At 51.3% G+C, this 16360-nt stretch overlaps 7 protein-coding genes across 7 annotated transcripts; 6 read left to right on the top strand and 1 right to left on the bottom strand.

The window, feature by feature from the left end:
- Positions 1–334: 334 nt before the first annotated feature.
- On the bottom strand, positions 335–1810 carry LDX57_011024 (ankyrin repeat domain-containing protein). The gene has a single exon (XM_046092770.1). It carries the CDS (start codon positions 1738–1740, stop codon positions 904–906), a length of 837 nt encoding a protein of 278 aa, XP_045948748.1. The 5' UTR covers positions 1741–1810; the 3' UTR covers positions 335–903.
- Positions 1811–2274: 464 nt separating this feature from the next.
- Positions 2275–3330, top strand: LDX57_011023 (uncharacterized protein; the record flags this gene model as incomplete). Its single annotated transcript, XM_046092769.1, has 2 exons — positions 2275–2341; positions 2396–3330. 2 exons carry the CDS (start codon positions 2275–2277, stop codon positions 3328–3330), a joined length of 1002 nt encoding a protein of 333 aa, XP_045948747.1.
- Positions 3331–4861: 1531 nt separating this feature from the next.
- Positions 4862–6495, top strand: LDX57_011022 (bZIP transcription factor; the record flags this gene model as incomplete). The annotated part of the gene is made up of 3 exons (XM_046092768.1): positions 4862–5362; positions 5424–6354; positions 6404–6495. 3 exons carry the CDS (start codon positions 4862–4864, stop codon positions 6493–6495), a joined length of 1524 nt encoding a protein of 507 aa, XP_045948746.1.
- A 1159-nt stretch (positions 6496–7654) lies between these two features.
- LDX57_011021 (uncharacterized protein) lies at positions 7655–8693 on the top strand (the record flags this gene model as incomplete). The annotated part of the gene is made up of 2 exons (XM_046092767.1): positions 7655–8057; positions 8128–8693. 2 exons carry the CDS (start codon positions 7655–7657, stop codon positions 8691–8693), a joined length of 969 nt encoding a protein of 322 aa, XP_045948745.1.
- Positions 8694–9112: 419 nt separating this feature from the next.
- LDX57_011020 (uncharacterized protein) lies at positions 9113–9901 on the top strand (the record flags this gene model as incomplete). Its single annotated transcript, XM_046092766.1, has 1 exon — positions 9113–9901. One exon carries the CDS (start codon positions 9113–9115, stop codon positions 9899–9901), a length of 789 nt encoding a protein of 262 aa, XP_045948744.1.
- A 312-nt stretch (positions 9902–10213) lies between these two features.
- On the top strand, positions 10214–11852 carry LDX57_011019 (uncharacterized protein; the record flags this gene model as incomplete). The annotated part of the gene is made up of 2 exons (XM_046092765.1): positions 10214–10533; positions 10607–11852. The coding sequence occupies 2 exons, from the start codon at positions 10214–10216 to the stop codon at positions 11286–11288; spliced, it is 1002 nt and encodes a 333-aa protein (XP_045948743.1). The 3' UTR covers positions 11289–11852.
- Positions 11853–11888: 36 nt separating this feature from the next.
- On the top strand, positions 11889–14009 carry LDX57_011018 (MIP/aquaporin family protein). Its single transcript, XM_046092764.1, has 2 exons — positions 11889–11969; positions 12030–14009. The coding sequence occupies exons 1-2, from the start codon at positions 11934–11936 to the stop codon at positions 13689–13691; spliced, it is 1698 nt and encodes a 565-aa protein (XP_045948742.1). The 5' UTR covers positions 11889–11933; the 3' UTR covers positions 13692–14009.
- The last annotated feature ends 2351 nt before the right edge of the window (positions 14010–16360 follow it).

Below are 16360 nucleotides of genomic sequence, written 5' to 3'. Positions count from 1 at the left end.
AGGGATAACGAATGCCTCTTATAGAGTCCCGATAAATCCATACTGCTCGTCACAAGTGTGTCTCAAAGGTAGCACTGTTGGCCTATCTCTTCCCATTCAAACGTCCGATATGATCCAAGAATCTAGCCTGGACTCCGCTATTTTTAGTGGCCCATCATATCCACTTTAGAACCGCTCTCTTCTCTCGATGGCTGTATATTGATGGACTGGGATGTTTGGGAAGTGGCATTCCAGGCACAGCCTTCCGGGCAAGATACTAGCTATCCCTGTTCCCACCAACTGGAACAAGGCAGAATCAGGCCACGGCGTTTAATCCAGTCCGTCTAGGCCAGCTAATCCCTGCATCGGGGAATTACTGCTCTGATTCCGACCAGTTCAATTACTCGCGCTCTCAGCCTTGCTGGACCTGAGGACCCTTGTCTCCGCGGCAAGCCTCCATGCACGAGAGCTGCGGCAACTGTTGTTACACTACCCAATCACCCAAGGTGATTTAGAACTAACTGGGAGGGGTCTGTCGAATCCAAGAATATGTCCATCGATAGCCAGTAGAAATCCTAGTTACGAGTTGGTCTAATTTCCCTGCTGTTGCACATGCTTCGTTGACCAGGACTAGGCCACTGGTCGAGGTTACATTCTGAAACGCACGATTAGGCTTTGCGTGTCTAGGGCAATGGGCAAAGAGGTTGTAACCCTGTAATCTCAGCTGGATGGGAGCAGCGAGCGATGCCAAGGGCAGCGGCACAGCATTTGAGCGAGGGCACTAGGCCTCCATTTTCAGGCAAAAGCAATACAAGGAGGACCAACGAAAAAAGGAGGATAGGAGCAAGAGCAGCAACAAAAACATGAATGGGTGGCCAAACTAAGATAGAGAGAGAGAGAGAGACGCTACTCCGAGGCTTGCCTTTACCCCAAGGGAAGTGAGGCCGTGTCAGTCTTCGCCGCTAAGAGGGAAACAATATCCATCTGGCCCATTTCCTCTGCTAATTGCGTGAATGCCTTGCCTCTATAGACCATTGACACATCCACTCCGTAATCCAACAAGCAGGAAACAACTTCCTTTTTGTGCATCGCGATTGCAAGATACAATGGAGGTCCACGGGAAGTTGACAGGTTAGGGTCAGCTCCATGCTCCAGAAGGAACTTTGTAGCGCCCAGGGCTCCCTCTTTCCGTTGTATTGCACTCAATAAAAGGTCTTTTCCAAGTCTACCACTTGGCAACCTCGCTCCATATGCAGCAAGCAGCTCCATGACTGCCACTGTTGCGTGGCCAATGGCTGTCGACAGAGGCGTAAGACCCAGTCTTCCAGGGATGTTCGGGTCCGCGCCATTCTCCAGCAGCAGGCGCGTACACTCTTCGCTTGTGACGACGAGCCTGCAGATTGCGTTATTCTTCCAATCTTTGTTTCTTCGCTCAAACCTTTCTTGGGCGGGAAGGAATAGGTGATACCTCAGAGCTGGGTTCTGTGACGCGATTGAATTTACATCCCAGCCATGGTTCAGTAAATGCTGGAACATCGGAGCACTCTCCGAATTCGAAACACCGATAACGGCGAGTTCAGTGATTTGAGCGCCATATTCAAGAAGCTCTTTCAGAATTTCAGGCTGGTCGTTGAACGCAGCTGTGCCGAGAGCCTTGTCCAAACACTTCTGGGGTATGTCTTGGCCAGACTCCAGAATTTCCCGTACCTTGTCGGCGTTGCCATCCGCACAGGCTGCCCTCAGGCGTTCTTCTAAGTCCATAGTCTATACCGGCGCTTCGTTTCTGAAAATAGGTATTGTTTGAGCTATTTCGGAGGCGGGGTAATCGAGTAGGTAGTGGTAGGCAGGGAGAAAGATGTAGTGGGCTGAAGCGGAAGCGGAGAAGTCAAGGCACGGACGCGCCAGGGACAAGGGTATCACGTTCTTGGCACGGGGGCAATGCTGCCCTAAGTGCCATAATTAGACAGGCCACTTCTTTGTCTTCTTTTAGCGCCGTTGGACTGTGTATTGACGCATGTGCAATTGATTTGGAAGCTCTCGGGAGGCTGGCGGTAGAGAACGTGCAAGGAAGCTGTGCGCTTGCGAGTTTACAAGGCTCTCACTAGGCACAGTACGCATAGCTATAAAAGCCTCGTTTGAAGGCGGATTCCACCCTTCATCATCTACACCTTATACTTCCAGTCTTCAGATCCCACCACAGAGAGAGACTTCATATACTCTAGTAAAGTCCTTAATCCGTTTTCTAACGTCTCGTCGCCTGGACTGCGGAACTTGTGTGGAACTCCTGTGTCCAACATGCGGTTTACATTCATACTGGCGATTCTTGCCATTTTGCATGGAGTCCACAGCACTGCTGTTCAAGGTAGGCCTCTGTTTCTTTGTAAAGTATGTGCATCAGGCTAATAGGCATAACAAGGGCCCTATGATGACAATGTCATTGAAAGATTTCAACGCAAACGCGACGATGCCTCTACAGCTGCACGACTCAAGTGTTCTTTTCCAACGCTCGAGCAGTCCGAATCCAAGCAGAAGCGTGCTTTCAATGAGCCCTTCGATAGCAATCGCACGCTCGTCGCGAGAACCATGACTCTACCTCCGCCGAATCGAAACAGTAAGAAAGCTATGGATGAGTTCATGAGAGATGAGATAGTGGATGTCACCCAGAAATTGATTTGGCACCGAATGGTTTCCGGCGAGCCAGAACACTTCGACACCGCCATTTACGAGGAGTTTAAAGATCACAAATCCATCAGTATTGGGACCAGCGGACTTTGCGGATGTACTGTGCTAGTGATCATCAGCAGGGAAGCAGTTTATATGGCTCACTACTGGGAGAATATATCCTTTGCGCCGGATGAGGATTGGGAAAAATATTACCGTCGCATAGGAAGGGACATTTTCGAGGAAAGTGTTGTCAGAGGGCTTCGAGATGGCATTGGAACAAAGCAGAAAAAGCTAAAACCCGGTCCTTTTGACAATGATCATGTTCAAGCCTATCTGATGCATCCCAATGCGCCTGCGGATAACTTTAAGCCCGACGAAGACAGACAGGTCATATTTGAGGAGTATTACGAGAGAAGATGGAATCAAATTAAGGAGATCGTGATTGAAATCATTCCAGCAATTGGGCAGCCAGGGCGCTGGATCGACCTGGAATACAAGGCTCTGGATAAGGACAGCCCCCTTCTCGATCGAACTGCTCGTGGGCATATATTGTTCAAATACGACCCTGACCACCGATACACAGACGCAGATGGCACAGAGATATCGCAGAGAAAGGCCACTTTATGGGTCGAACAAAATATTAAACCTAAGCATGATGACACATGGGACGATGAGCCATTATCTTAGTTGCCTGTACATACAGCTTCTTGAGGTGCAGGTGTATGATTGGTCGATATTTGGCTGTCTGGTGTGCAAGTTGACGATGTATTTTCAATTTATTCAGAGAAGCCACCGTACTGGCTGTAGAAGCTCCGTGACTCTGGGTGCTTACACCACAGTGGTTAAAGACGATCCATCAGCCACGGAGTTTATACCCCTTCTTGCTCCGTGGCTCACTGATATGACGCATTATCTTGGGGTGCTCGCTAAGCAGATTGACGACGGGGACTATGCGACGCGGGACTCGAATCTGGGGATGCAGTTGGCTTCGATCCCAACTATCGTCACGGCTGGAGATGATCAAGGTGTTTCATCTGAGATGATTCTTCCGATCATGTGGTTGTTGGAGAGGGCTGTGAGTGATGGGCATGGAGAGGAGGATCTTTCTCGTCTGATTGAATATTTTCGGGCCGAGTAAATAGGTTTTGGAGAATAATTGGGTTTAATTGTGGGTGCTAATGTATGTTCTTGTTCTATGATTCAATCCGTTCATTTTTGATCAAATCCTTGGGTGTGAGTCTAGCACATATATCATGGTGTGCTGTCAAGGAGTCACGGGTTCCACCAAGCCCTGAAATGGGTTGATGCAGGACTCTAAAATGCATTACTACTTAGTACATGCATCTGCTGTCACAATAGACTTACAGTTAATTTCTGCTTGCTGATATACTCGGTCGGGGACTATCGACAAGCAGGGTTTACTGGAAGCTTAGACCCAACCTTGAAGTAGAGGGTTTTCCACGGTCCAGGCCGGTGTCGAGTGGTTCTCATCGTTGAACCCTGCCTTAGGCAGCCCCAAACAGAAATTAATGCGATGACTGCCAATGATCAGATGCCGCATAGCAGTGAGATTGAGTCTATCTTTGCCGGGATATCTGGCATCCGTATTGCGCAGTCACATGCGCAAGTGGCATCTCGAATTGAAGCCGCGAAAACCCGCATACAGTAGACTGTTGTCGTGCACAAGGAGAGAATTATACAATTATTTTAAGGGTCCAATGCACTATTTTAGTCTCTAACAATCGTCGGACCCACAGTAGACAGCAGATGCTGGCAGCACAAGCATTATGGTGCGATTTATGAAGAACAAAGTAAACTCAGAGTCTCAGTCCTCCTGTGTCAGTAATCTGGAGCCATTCCGGTCATGTCATGGCAGTCATCTGGACCTGGACCCTCTTTTAAGGGGGGATCAGTAATCATAAAATCGAAATTTTCACGATGGAAAATGATTAGTGAACATCCCGAGCCGAGGCACTTCCCGAATAGATCTAGTGGAACCTGTATGCAGACATAATTGAAGCATAGCTGACACATACAAGCATAAGATAAGGTTGGCAGGATCGGGGATAGCCCGATGCGTTAACGCCGGCCGTTGTGGCGTGAATCCATCGTTCCTCCGCTGTCGTCAAGCTCGTCTGCCTGGCCCTTTGCTCTGTTCTCCTGCTCTGCGATCTGTCCTTCATCGTCGCATCGTCGCATTCATCTCAGCCCAGCTCACATGAACCCGAATACCTCCCTCGTCCCCATGGACGGCGCCATGTCGCTGCAGCAGTATGACGGGACCTCCGACTCCGATGGCCCGCTGCTGCCTTGGGATGAGGTCTATCAGAAGCTCTTGCTGTCTCCCCGTCATCGTCCGTCATTTGTCGACGGTCCCCTGGTTACCTCGAATCTAACATCATTGCTCTCGGCCTCCTCATATCCCGTTCCTGAATCCTTCTACGCGCAAGGGCAGCGCGTGCCCGACCCGTATGCGCAGGTCCCATTATATGGCAACTATCAGCTCGATAACCAAGCTCGACAAACCCCCGTCCCTCGCGAGATCCCCGCACCGCGGCGAATCTTGTCCGATCCTACGCCTCCTCCAGAGCCCAATGAGCTACCAAAGAAGAAACCTAAACGCCAGCGCACCGAGACGACCACCACGGAGGCGTCGGCGAGAAAGCGCGGTCGACCGCGCAAGAACATGGAGGGTCAGTTGGGCGAGGATCCGGAAGAAGTGTGTTAGCTCTGAATTTCGTGTTACTCTCTAGACTTGTCACTGATGGGGTTGAACTTAGCGACGTCGCATGCAAATTCGCCTAGCCCAGCGCGCATACCGATCCCGTAAGGAAGCCAATATTTCATCCCTCAAAAGTCGCATCGCTCAGTTGGAATCGGCTGTCGAGAAGATGAGTACCACGGTGATCTCATTCAGTGACGAACTCGTTCAGTCCGGCGTTTTGGCCTCACATGCCGATCTGACTGGGCATCTGCGTGAGACGGTCCAGACATGTCTGGATCTGGCCAAAGAGGCGAGCGAGGATCACGATCTTCCCGAATTGTCGCCTGGTAGCGAGAAGTCGCAGTCTTCGTCCGGACAAAGCACTGGCCACTCCATCCCCCCGGAGCTAAAGTCGAACCCGCTGTCCCCGGCACTGTCAGAGGTAAAGGACTATGTGTGCTCTCCGCATACAAACTCCGAAACTTCGTCGCCGTCGGAGAACATCGTCATGTCTCACATGGAATTGTCTGCATTCATGGAACGCCTGCACATGGCGTGTCTCTACCAGGCGTATCTGGTTCTCGCGAACCCTGCAGTTTCGATGGATCGTTTGAGACGACCCTTCCGATTACTCTTCACAGTCATGGATCGAACACGCATGGTATCATTCTTCCAGGCTGCGCTACACGCCAAGGTAGGCCAGAGCCGATTAGACGAGTGGAGAGAAGTCCCTTTCTTCTTTCTGGGTGGTGCGGGATCACACTATCCTCGATCCTCCCCTAAAAAGTCGGCCCTAGAACTGTATCCACTTCGTTACAACAGATGGGAAACTGTGCAGGACCCACTGTCCCGTGTCCCGCCAGAGTTCCAAGAGGAGCTGGACGGAGATTGGTTTGACATCCAGGACCTCGAGGGGTTCCTTCGCGAAAAGAATGTGCAGTTGTTCGTTTCTCGGCCGGAATCAAAGCCGTCGCCACTGTCTATCAATGTCACACGTTTCATACCAGGTGAGCTTTCTTTCTTGTTCCTACACATGAACCGCGCTAACAGAAACAGCTTTAATAAACAAAGCGCTCTGTTTAGGACGCACACCGGGCTTTCGCCGTCGCGACGTTGAAAAGGCCCTTCGCGCCGCAATGTGGGCTTGAGTTTGCCTTGAAAATCTCAATGACTAATGACGTTACGATTCTTATTATGGGCTGGCCTGTTGATATTTACAATTTGACATAGTAACGGGCATGGCATGCCTCATTTAATATTTCGACAGCAAGAAATTGAACCTAAAGCTCTCCATTCTCTCACCCATCTTCCTGTGATTCACACCATCCTATATTCTGCGCTGGCTCCCGTCTGTATCAAGCGTTTTGTCGACTCATCGCAGAAGCCCTCCCATTTCTTTTGGCAGTGCGTTATGCAGTTGCCATTATATCATTCTGCCCACGCGGCGATGCGGATTCGGTGCCTAGAGCAGGCTAGGGTCGTACGTGTCTCATTGCTCAGGCCCAACCGGTCGTGCAATTCTCCCAATCACCGGGATTCCATTTAGCCTCTCCGTCGGTCTGCTGCTCGACCTTATTGTCTCATGCGGAACTGGGCTTTCTGTAATGGTGGTCCGAAGAGATCGTCTCGGTTTCGCTTAGTAGTGTATGGTCGAGCGGAGGGTTGCCATTAAAAGAGCCACAAAGATCCAGTGAGTAAGAATAAGGTTAAATGATCTCCGCGCTATTACGGAGTGCGATGCGGATAAGCACATTATATCATTCCTATATACTATAGCACCATCCAGAGAATCCGAGGCACAATCGGGATCAGTATCACTAATCATAAAGCGTCAATGCAGGGTCCAAAGAATTAAGCTTGTGGGTGTGGGTGGCCACCCTAATTGATGACCTCATCCCCGTGTTTTGGTTAGATTTTTTGATTAGTGATTCTTTGATTATTAAACATCTGCTCTGGCAAGTGAACTGGATTTATGTCTACAAACTGCTGGTACTGTCGAGCACGGAATTCTTATGTATGTCTTATATCAGCATCTGCCGTTATTCAACCAATTTCCTAATCGGTTCACGCGGCCTGATCCCATTCCAACCGCGTTGAGCTTGCTCCAACCACAGTGAGATGAAAGTCCAAACGCAATGATTTACAATCCATCTTCCGGTTCCACCATCTTCGACACTCGTTTGTCAGCTTTTCTTCCATCGTGACTCGACTATGTGGGTATTTAGTCCGCCGTGTTTCCAGTCAACATCCCCGATTATTTTCTATACACTATTGTATTTGCCACAGATCCATTCATCGACAATTACCATGTCTCTCGTCCTGATCACCGGAGCCACTGGCTTCATCGGCTCCCAAGTCGCCCTGCACGTCTTGAACGCGGGATACCGAGGGCGTCTCGTCGTCCGTCGGCCCGATCAAGCCGACAAGCTGCGCCGAGTTCTTGCTCCCCACCGACTCGACTTCTCCATTGTGCCCGACATCACCGCCTCAGGGGCATTCGATGCTTCTCTCCAGGATGTGCGCTATGTTCTGCACGTCGCGTCGCCCCTACCGGGTGGTGCTGCGGATCTTCTGACGCCCGCGGTTCGCGGCACGGTGTCAATCTTGGAATCTGCGGCCAAGGTTCCGTCGGTCAAGAAGGTTATTATCACGGCGAGTGTCTTGTCGTTGGTCTCGTTGGGCGGAATTGACAAGTTGGATGTTATTCGGGGTTCGTTTTCTTGCCCTACCTTTCTCGCTCAATGCCCCGAGCGTGGATCTCTTGCTAACCATACACATAGAAACAAACGAGATCGACTACACCGTCGACCCCGAAAAGGTCCCCTCTATGGACCCACAAGGCCAGTATCACGCCAGCAAACTCGCCTCGTACAAAGCCACGCTGGACTTCGTGGCCGAACATCGCCCGTCCTTCGACGTCGTCACGCTGCACCCCGTCTTCGTCTTCGGACGCAGTCTGGTCCAAGACTCTGCGGCCGAGCTGGGCGGCACGAACGGCATGCTGTTCCAGACGCTAGCTGCGGAGAAGCCGCTCATGAGTCAGTATCGGGGCGTTCATGTGCGGGATGTCGCCGATGCGCATGTCAAGGCGCTGGATGACATGATCACCGGATTCGAGTCGTATCTGTTGTCGGCGGAGGAGAGCACCTGGGCTGAGGTGGAGGCATTCGTGAGGAAGGAGTTCCCTGGTTTCCCGTTGCGATGGAAGGACGTGCAGGAGAAGGCGAAGTCGTATAGTGTTGATGCGGGAAAGGCCAGGAGGGAGTTGGGTATGGAGTTCTTGGGTATGGAGGCGCAGGTGGAAGATGTAGTGAGGCAGCAGCTTGAGTTGAGGGAGAGAGTTTAAAGTGGGTTTGATATTCCATGTTGCATTATAGTCAGTTTCACAGATATAACCTTTGTTTTGTTATATGGTTTTTCAATATTGCTATTCGGTCCCGTTCATAAGCGTTGACATCATAGACGAACTTGCCAACGAACAGACTAAGCCCTAACTATTTGACCCTGGACTGAAAGTACCCCCTCTATTCAATTTTCCCTTACTTCCAATACTAGCCATCGTCGGTAAGAGTTTATCAGGGGTATCTCAACAAACGACTAATCCCATCGCCGACCTTCGACAAATCCCCGAATTGACTAATCAACCTAGCCTCGGCTAAGGAAATCGTCATCGCCAACCACCTCAACTTCATACTTAACCATCTCTTCATCCCCACATTCATCCTCATCAATCATCAACCCTCATCCCTCTCATTAGCAACAAACATGACTTTGAACCCCCAAAACCGCCCTGTCCTCGCCGTCGTCGGCGTCGGCCCAGGTATCGGCGAATCCGTATCCCGCCACTTCGCGGCCAAAGGTTTCTCGGTAGCCCTAATCGCGCGCACCGAGTCCAAGCTCGTCACCATCCAGGACTCCATCCGCGCCGCCCACGGCGTGCACAGCGCAAAATACTACGTCGCCGACGTGCGCGACGAATCGTCCATCATCGCCACCTTCGCGGCCATCAGGTCCGAGCTTGGCAAAGTTAATGTCCTCGTGTATAACGCTGGCTCGAGACGCATTCGTGGGCGAAACCTGGTGGAGACGCCGTCGGCGGAGTTTGAGGATTTTCTGAAGATTAATATGCTTGGGGCGTATTATGCGTCCAAGGCCGTCATTCCGGATATGTTGGAAGCGGGGAAGGGAACTATCCTTTTCACGGGCGCCACGGCGTCGATTCGAGGGAGCCCTGGCCTTGGGGGGTTCTCGCCGGGGAAGTTTGGGTTGAGGGCGTTGGCTCAGATTGTTGCGAGGGAGTTCCAGGCGAGTGGCATCCATGCGGTCCATGTGCTTGTGGATGGGCCGGTTGAGAGTGATATTATTGGGTCGGTGGTCAGGAAGAGGTGGGAGGAGGAGGGCGAGACGGGGAAGTTGCAGGAGAAGGATCGGTATCTCATGCAGCCGGATGATTTGGCCAAGGTGTATTGGTATCTGCATAAGCAGCCGAGGAGCACCTGGACTCAGGAGTTGGATGTCAGGGCGCAGAGGGAGACGATGTTTTCGAAGTTGTAGTTGCGTTGTTCTGCTCTATACTCAATCAGTGTCTGTATCATTTTGAGAGCCTGATTAAACGATCTTACTTTACCAAATTTGGTAAATGATATTATAATCAAGTATATTTCATATGACTCGTTCATCCATACATCTGCAGATCAAATCAACCAACAGCTCAATACTTCCAACCCCGCCAAAATATGATTAGTGAACGCTGATATTCTCATCCGAGTGGAGAACCGAGGAGCACCCCGGATTTTCCCCAGATATAAACCCCTTCTACTCTTCTGATTTGAACAAAACAAAACATCACAGTTCTTTACCACAAAGATGATTGCAAATCCACTCCCCGTTGCTATTCCAACCTCCTACGAATCTCTCCCCCTTACCCATGTCAAAGTCTCGCATCATCCGGCTGGCAGCCCCGAGGCTACGCCGGTGGTCGTGGTGACGCTGAACAGACCAGAAAAGCACAATGCGTTCACGATCGAGATGATGGACGACTTTGAACAGATCTACCCCATGTTCGACGTAGATGAACGAGTGAAGGTCGTGGTGCTGACCGGCGCCGGGAAGATATTCTGCGCGGGCGCAGATCTCGAGCGCGGATTCAAGGGCGAGAAGGAGAGGGTTATGGACCATCGCGATACGTGAGACTGCTTTCTCATTTACTGAAGTTCACCTGATGGGGATGACGATGCAGAGTGACTAACAACACTCCAGAGGAGGCCGTCTCGCCCTAGCCATCCATCGATGCCGAAAGCCTACCATCGCAGCCATGCAAGGCTCCGCTGTCGGACTCGGAATGACGATGACTCTTCCAGCAGCTATCCGAATTGCCTGCAATAAGGCGAAATATGGATTCGTGTTCCCGAGACGCGGTCTGACGATGGAGTCGAGCTCCTCTTTCTTTCTGCCCCGGTTGATCGGTTACTCTCATGCGATGTATCTGGTCACTACCGGCGGAGTGTTCCCTCCGACCTCGCCGCATTTCGGATCCCTGTTTGCGGAAACCTACCCCGACGCTGGGCAGGTGGTCTCCAGGGCGTTGGAGCTGGCGACTGAAATCGCGGAGAATGTCAGTCCCATGGCGTCTTATCTCAGTCGGCAGCTGATGTGGAGGGGTCCTGCGTCTGCCGAGGAGTCGCATTTGGTCGATTCAGCGGTCTTGTATCATATGTTTAGTGGAAGGTTTGACTCTCGCCGTTGGCTATTCGTGTTCCTGGTGTGGAAATTGAAGAGCGATACTGACTTCCGCAGGGACCAACATGAAGGCGTTCAAGCGTTCTTCGAGAAACGCAAACCGGACTTCAAGGCCACGCTGGAGGAAGATGCGCCGCCAAACTTTCCATGGTGGACGGAGGTGGATACCGGACGACGAGCCAAGGCACAGTCGAAATTGTGATTTTACTCCGGGGTTTATGCGCACTCGTCGCGAGAACTGTTACGCGGAGTATTGCTTCGTGTATTATTCGATCGTGCTGTTTTTGTGGTTGAGAACATGAGGTCGCACTCCAAATGGAGCACCAATCCTCTTTAGATAATGCATATGTTGAACAGGGGCTAGATATCAGATGGCGGGTTGAGATCACCTCAGTCGCCCAACCTTTGTGACATAAACCGTTGATAAGCTCAACATCCTCAACTCGTACCGTCGCCACGGGCTACTCGTATTCCATGATAACACCATCGGAATCGCAGATATCCTGATTGTCGATCCGTTGATCGGTTCAACATCCAATACACAGCTCCAAATCGACCCACGGGTTTACCCGATCAGGAAACCCGGTCTGCAGTATGATGTCAAGCTCGAACATCGGGGGTTCGCACTCAGCAGGAGTGAGTCCCCACTGGACGTAAACTGCAATCTCTACTTGCTGGTCTTGCTAGCTCGACTATCGTGAGGTTCACGGGATTAGGCGGGGTTGGTTGATCTTTGGCTCTTGGGTGTTTTTAATCGCTGTCTCTCGTAGTGGTGGTTATTCGATCTCTCTTCGGATTTTACCTCGAACAGAATTTCGGACAATATCGCTAGAGCATATTCGTGAGAATGGCAGAAGAAGATTCAGGACGCCCAAGAGCTAGGGTAGGATACCCTTGCGACTGTCCCCATGATGCCTAACTTGGGTGCTAATAATCGGACTAGTCCGCAGCAGCCAGCGAGACCCCGGTCTCACCGATCGGTGATCGACTCGTCTCTCCCAGAAGGAGAATTTCCGCATGGGATGAGCCTATGCCACGACGTCGTAGTGGCAGCGGGGTCCTTAGTATAGGCGGCCGAGCCTCTCTGGCAGACGGCACGCAACCATTCACCCTGGCTGGGCCCGACGAGACTCCCCAGATGCGTCGGGCTCACGAGCCATTTGTCCAGCCTGGCTATGCCGAGTTGAATCCTGAGTATGAGCAAGGAGTTAATGCAAGACCAGTTTGGAGTTTGGCAAAGCCTCTACCGCGCGTCGTGAGACCCGGCATGGTGCCTACGCTAGAGGAGCTGCGACAGGCCCATAGACAGGCCCCGTGGCCGGCAGCTCGCTCACATCGCGCTGGCCTGGATGTTGATCCTGACGAGTTGACAAAAGGTCGCATTGTGTCAACTTCAAACCCACTGAAGATCGCAGCCCAAGTCGAAGATGCTCGCATCCAGCGCGAGGCCAATTTGGCAAATAAGATCCTGCGAGGGGATACGGCATCATTGTCATCGTCCTCTCGTCGGTTGAGACGCGCTTCCACCTGGGCCCTGCCGCCAGACCAGCTCGCCACAGTACCGGAAGGCGATACTCCGCCAGACGCAGAAATCAATCAACCGTCGGAAGAACCCCAGGAGACTGACCCTCTCCTGGTAGACGAACCAAATGAGCTAGACTTCGCGACACTGGAAAAGTGTGATGACCTGCACCCTTTGGTGGAGGAGTTGGTCGAAGAAGAAGTGCACAATCATCACACAATATGGTCCGTCGTGCGTACTCACTATCGTGAAGCCTTGGCCGAGGCATTGTCGGTGTACGTGCAGCTCACCCTCGGCTTCGGCGCCGATCTCGCCGTCACTTTGGCCAACGCAGGAAATCCTAACACCACTGCCTGGGCCTGGGGTTTTGCCACCATGTTGGCCATTTACATCTCCGGTGGTGTATCTGGGGCTCATCTCAACCCTGTGATCACTCTCGTGCTGTGGTTCTATCGCGGGTTCCCAACGCGCAAGATTCCGGGCTACTTTGCCGCTCAGTTCTTCGGGGCCGTCTTCGCTGCAATGACCGCGTACGCTCTGTACTATCCGTCCATCGAACTATACCTCGACACCAGCTCTGAACTAGGCATCCTGAACAGTTTTGTGACTGGACCGCGCGCCCCATGGATCGGGCCCCCGACTGCCTTTTTCACCGAATTCGTCGGTACAGCTTTCCTGACGATCGCGGTTCTCGCTCTCGGCGATGATCAGAATGCACCGCCTGGTGCTGGCATGAATGCCCTCATCCTGGGCCTAGTGATTACTCTCTTGAGTATCACGTTTGCCGACCAGACCGGAGCAGCCTTCAACCCCAGTCGGGATCTGGGCCCCCGACTTGTTTTACTGGGACTGGGGTATGGCGCCGAGTTGTTCACTGACCCATATTGGCTTTATGGGCCGTGGCTGGGAGCCTTGACCGGTGCCGCCACCGGCGCCTTTCTGTATGATTTGCTGGTTTTCACCGGAGGAGAGTCACCCGTCAACTACCCGATAGAACGAGCTCAAAGGGCCCTACGCAAAACCGCTGTGCCAGGGCGCAAGGACCGCGGCCGCAGAGCAAGTGCTCCGGAGCATGTGCCATAGTCGGCCGGGATCTTCGTTCTTTATTCGCTGGAGCCACTGCCGGATACGATAACAAAATATCGCCTTCGAAGCTTTCTGTTCTGCTTGCTCTGCCCACTATGATTGAGGATTATGCGATTTTGTGAATCTAATTGGGGGTACTGTTGGATCGATAGTGAATAATTGTAGACAAGCGTGCCATGTGAGCGGCCATGTAGTCTCGTACGATGGTGTCACAGCATAACTGGTTGATCGCTGCAGATGCCTATGGCACAAATGATAGTTCCCGTCAGCTAATAGAAGATATCCCATATCCCCTCAGCTTTGAGCAACCTCAGGTATTCAACTAACCTCATTAGCCTCATTAAAACCGTTTCTATAGATCATTGTGACTTACCAACTATCCTCCAGCGATGCTGCAATGCCATTAGTCCCCGCACGATACCATTGAGCCGGCTCTTCTGCGCATGATTTGAAAATTCCCGAACGACCCAGGCACATTCCGAGGCAGCTTGATATAGGAAATAGCAGACGACCGGGCTGCAGGAAGCCAATCCGTGATCATCCAGAGATGATATGTATTCTCCCAAATCGTAGGCACGGTCGATCATTTCCTCTATGCTCCTGATGGATGCTTCCTGCATGGTAGTCTCTTCGGCAAGGCGAGGGCCGTTGTCGTTTGGATAATGTTCATTGCAGCCGTACATATTGGCCAAAATGAGACGCGCGGAACCACACAGTGCCACGGCAGTTAAGCGATTTTCGCCCATGTTTTGTTTTTTCTGAGTAAATTTCTCGAACAAATGTGTACCTAAGGAAGTGATGATCAGATGCAACTGCTGGCCTTCCATTACTTGAGACCGATGGTCTGCTCCCGTCTTGCTGCGATTTCGATGCTCGAGAACGCGGCCGGTAATGTGAGCTGCTTGACAGGTGTTCGCGTAAACACCAATATTTGACTCCTTGGAAAGATACTCGACGAGTAAGGGCTCATTGATTCCAATCTGCCCTTCTTTCCATCGTTCTTCCGTGCACGGTAGGAGGTCACCATTGTTTGGGTTTGGTGCAGCCAGCGAAATAACAATTCCCAGGTTTACATACCTTATCTTGGTTAGCATGTGAACGATCTGTGCTTGGAAGAATGATCACCTACCGATCCATAATAATCACCGCCCACCATGCACGGCGCTCCTCTTCACGTAGTGTCCATGTATTAGGCGACTTGAAAAATTGAGGAGCATTCTTCCGATCATGCAACCCCAGTACTTGGCCTAGCCTAGCCGCACGACCTACACTTGTAAATGCGGCTGGGTAAATACCCTGGCCTGTTTCGTATACCGAGATCAAAATTGCTGACTGTAGCAGCTCAAGACAGACGAAACCCAGCCTCTCCATCCACGACGACAATTCAATTGTTTTCTGGTAAAGCGGTGAGCACACAGCGCCCTCCAAGTCATCAGGCGTCGTCGAAGCAAGTCTCATGGAGAGCAGCAACAACGTGAGTTCTAGGCTGCCATTGGAACCATTCTCCATTAATCGTCCGACCATCGCCTTCTCACTGAGAAACGGTAGCCAACATTGAATCGATGAGAAGTACGCGTCACAGATCGGTTGGTAATCTTCGACGTATGCCAGAGACTCAATCGTGATCTGTGGCACAGGATATCTCGGCGCATTAGAGTATCTGGCTGGTTGATGAGAATCCGAGTCCAAAAAATATCTTGCAGTCGTGGGAGGCGTCGGCTTGGGGTCCTCTTGGCTTCCGAGCCCGTTAGCAGCAGTGGTCAACACTGGCCCCAGCTTGACCTTTCGCTTGTTGGTTACAGAGTATTCACAGGCCTTGTTTGAACGTAGACACTGGGTATATTATCAGTTGATAGCCCTGAGATAGAGAAATGTGATGCTCACCGCGGCGCAAGCCGGCAACTCTCGCGTGCATTTCCGTTTCTGGGTCCTACAAGAGCACGCATGCGTTAGCGGTCGCCCAGGCGACTGACTGCCATCAGGGATAAGTACCTGCATGATAGGCAAGCATATGTGGCGCGTGAGGCATCCGTATTGATGATTCCGAACATCTTGATGAAATCGAAGAAGTCGAAGAACTTGGAGTTGGCGCGGTTTGTCGGCCCTTTTTGCTTGTTTTGCTTCGTCTGCTTACTCAGCGGTGGTATAGTTGTGGATATTCACTACTATTCCTGCTCACCATCTTTCCATTTGTTCGACTCTCTGGGAATCAATGTATTTGTAAACCAATATTCTAAGATTCATTCTCATCAATCAGAAATTTCTCAGCCAACGTGAGACATTGAATAGACCGCAATGTACATCCTGCAGACAGCAGCCTTGAACGAACATCCCTTCCTCAATTCCTGACCAAGAAGACAACTCAAGAACGTGGCAGACAGCGTCGCTCAAGGCATGACCCTATTCACTCTCTTCCACTCCAAATAGTACTCTCTTCCTGTAGACCCTTGTCTCATGAGCCAATCAAATTTCTCTTTCGCACCTTCTTGGTCAGGGCAGCGTTTCATCCGGTAGGGACATTTATCGATCACTGTATGATGCTCCTTCATCCTCACGCCCAGACACTCCTCCACCCCACGGAATCGAAAGATCTTCTGATATCTAGATTCTGAACATCAATAGGAAGCTCTCATTGTGACCACAAGGCGAATCTGTCTCGATCGCAT

Source organism: Aspergillus melleus (assembly GCF_016097325.1).
Source record: "Aspergillus melleus strain CBS 546.65 chromosome Unknown contig7, whole genome shotgun sequence".
Lineage (NCBI taxonomy): Eukaryota > Fungi > Ascomycota > Eurotiomycetes > Eurotiales > Aspergillaceae > Aspergillus > Aspergillus melleus.
The sequence above is the reverse complement of the archived record's forward strand: the minus strand, read 5'-3'. Positions and strand labels throughout refer to the sequence as shown.

Excerpts from the sequence above, each read along its gene's own strand:
- LDX57_011024 (XM_046092770.1), bottom strand. The coding sequence starts at position 1,740 with ATGGACTTAGAAGAACGCCTGAGGGCAGCCTGTGCGGATGGCAACGCC.
- LDX57_011018 (XM_046092764.1), top strand. The coding sequence starts at position 11,934 with ATGGCAGAAGAAGATTCAGGACGCCCAAGAGCTAGG. Across the intron at positions 11,970-12,029 it reads CAGGACGCCCAAGAGCTAGG|TCCGCAGCAGCCAGCGAGAC; the intron begins GTAGGATACCCT and ends TAATCGGACTAG.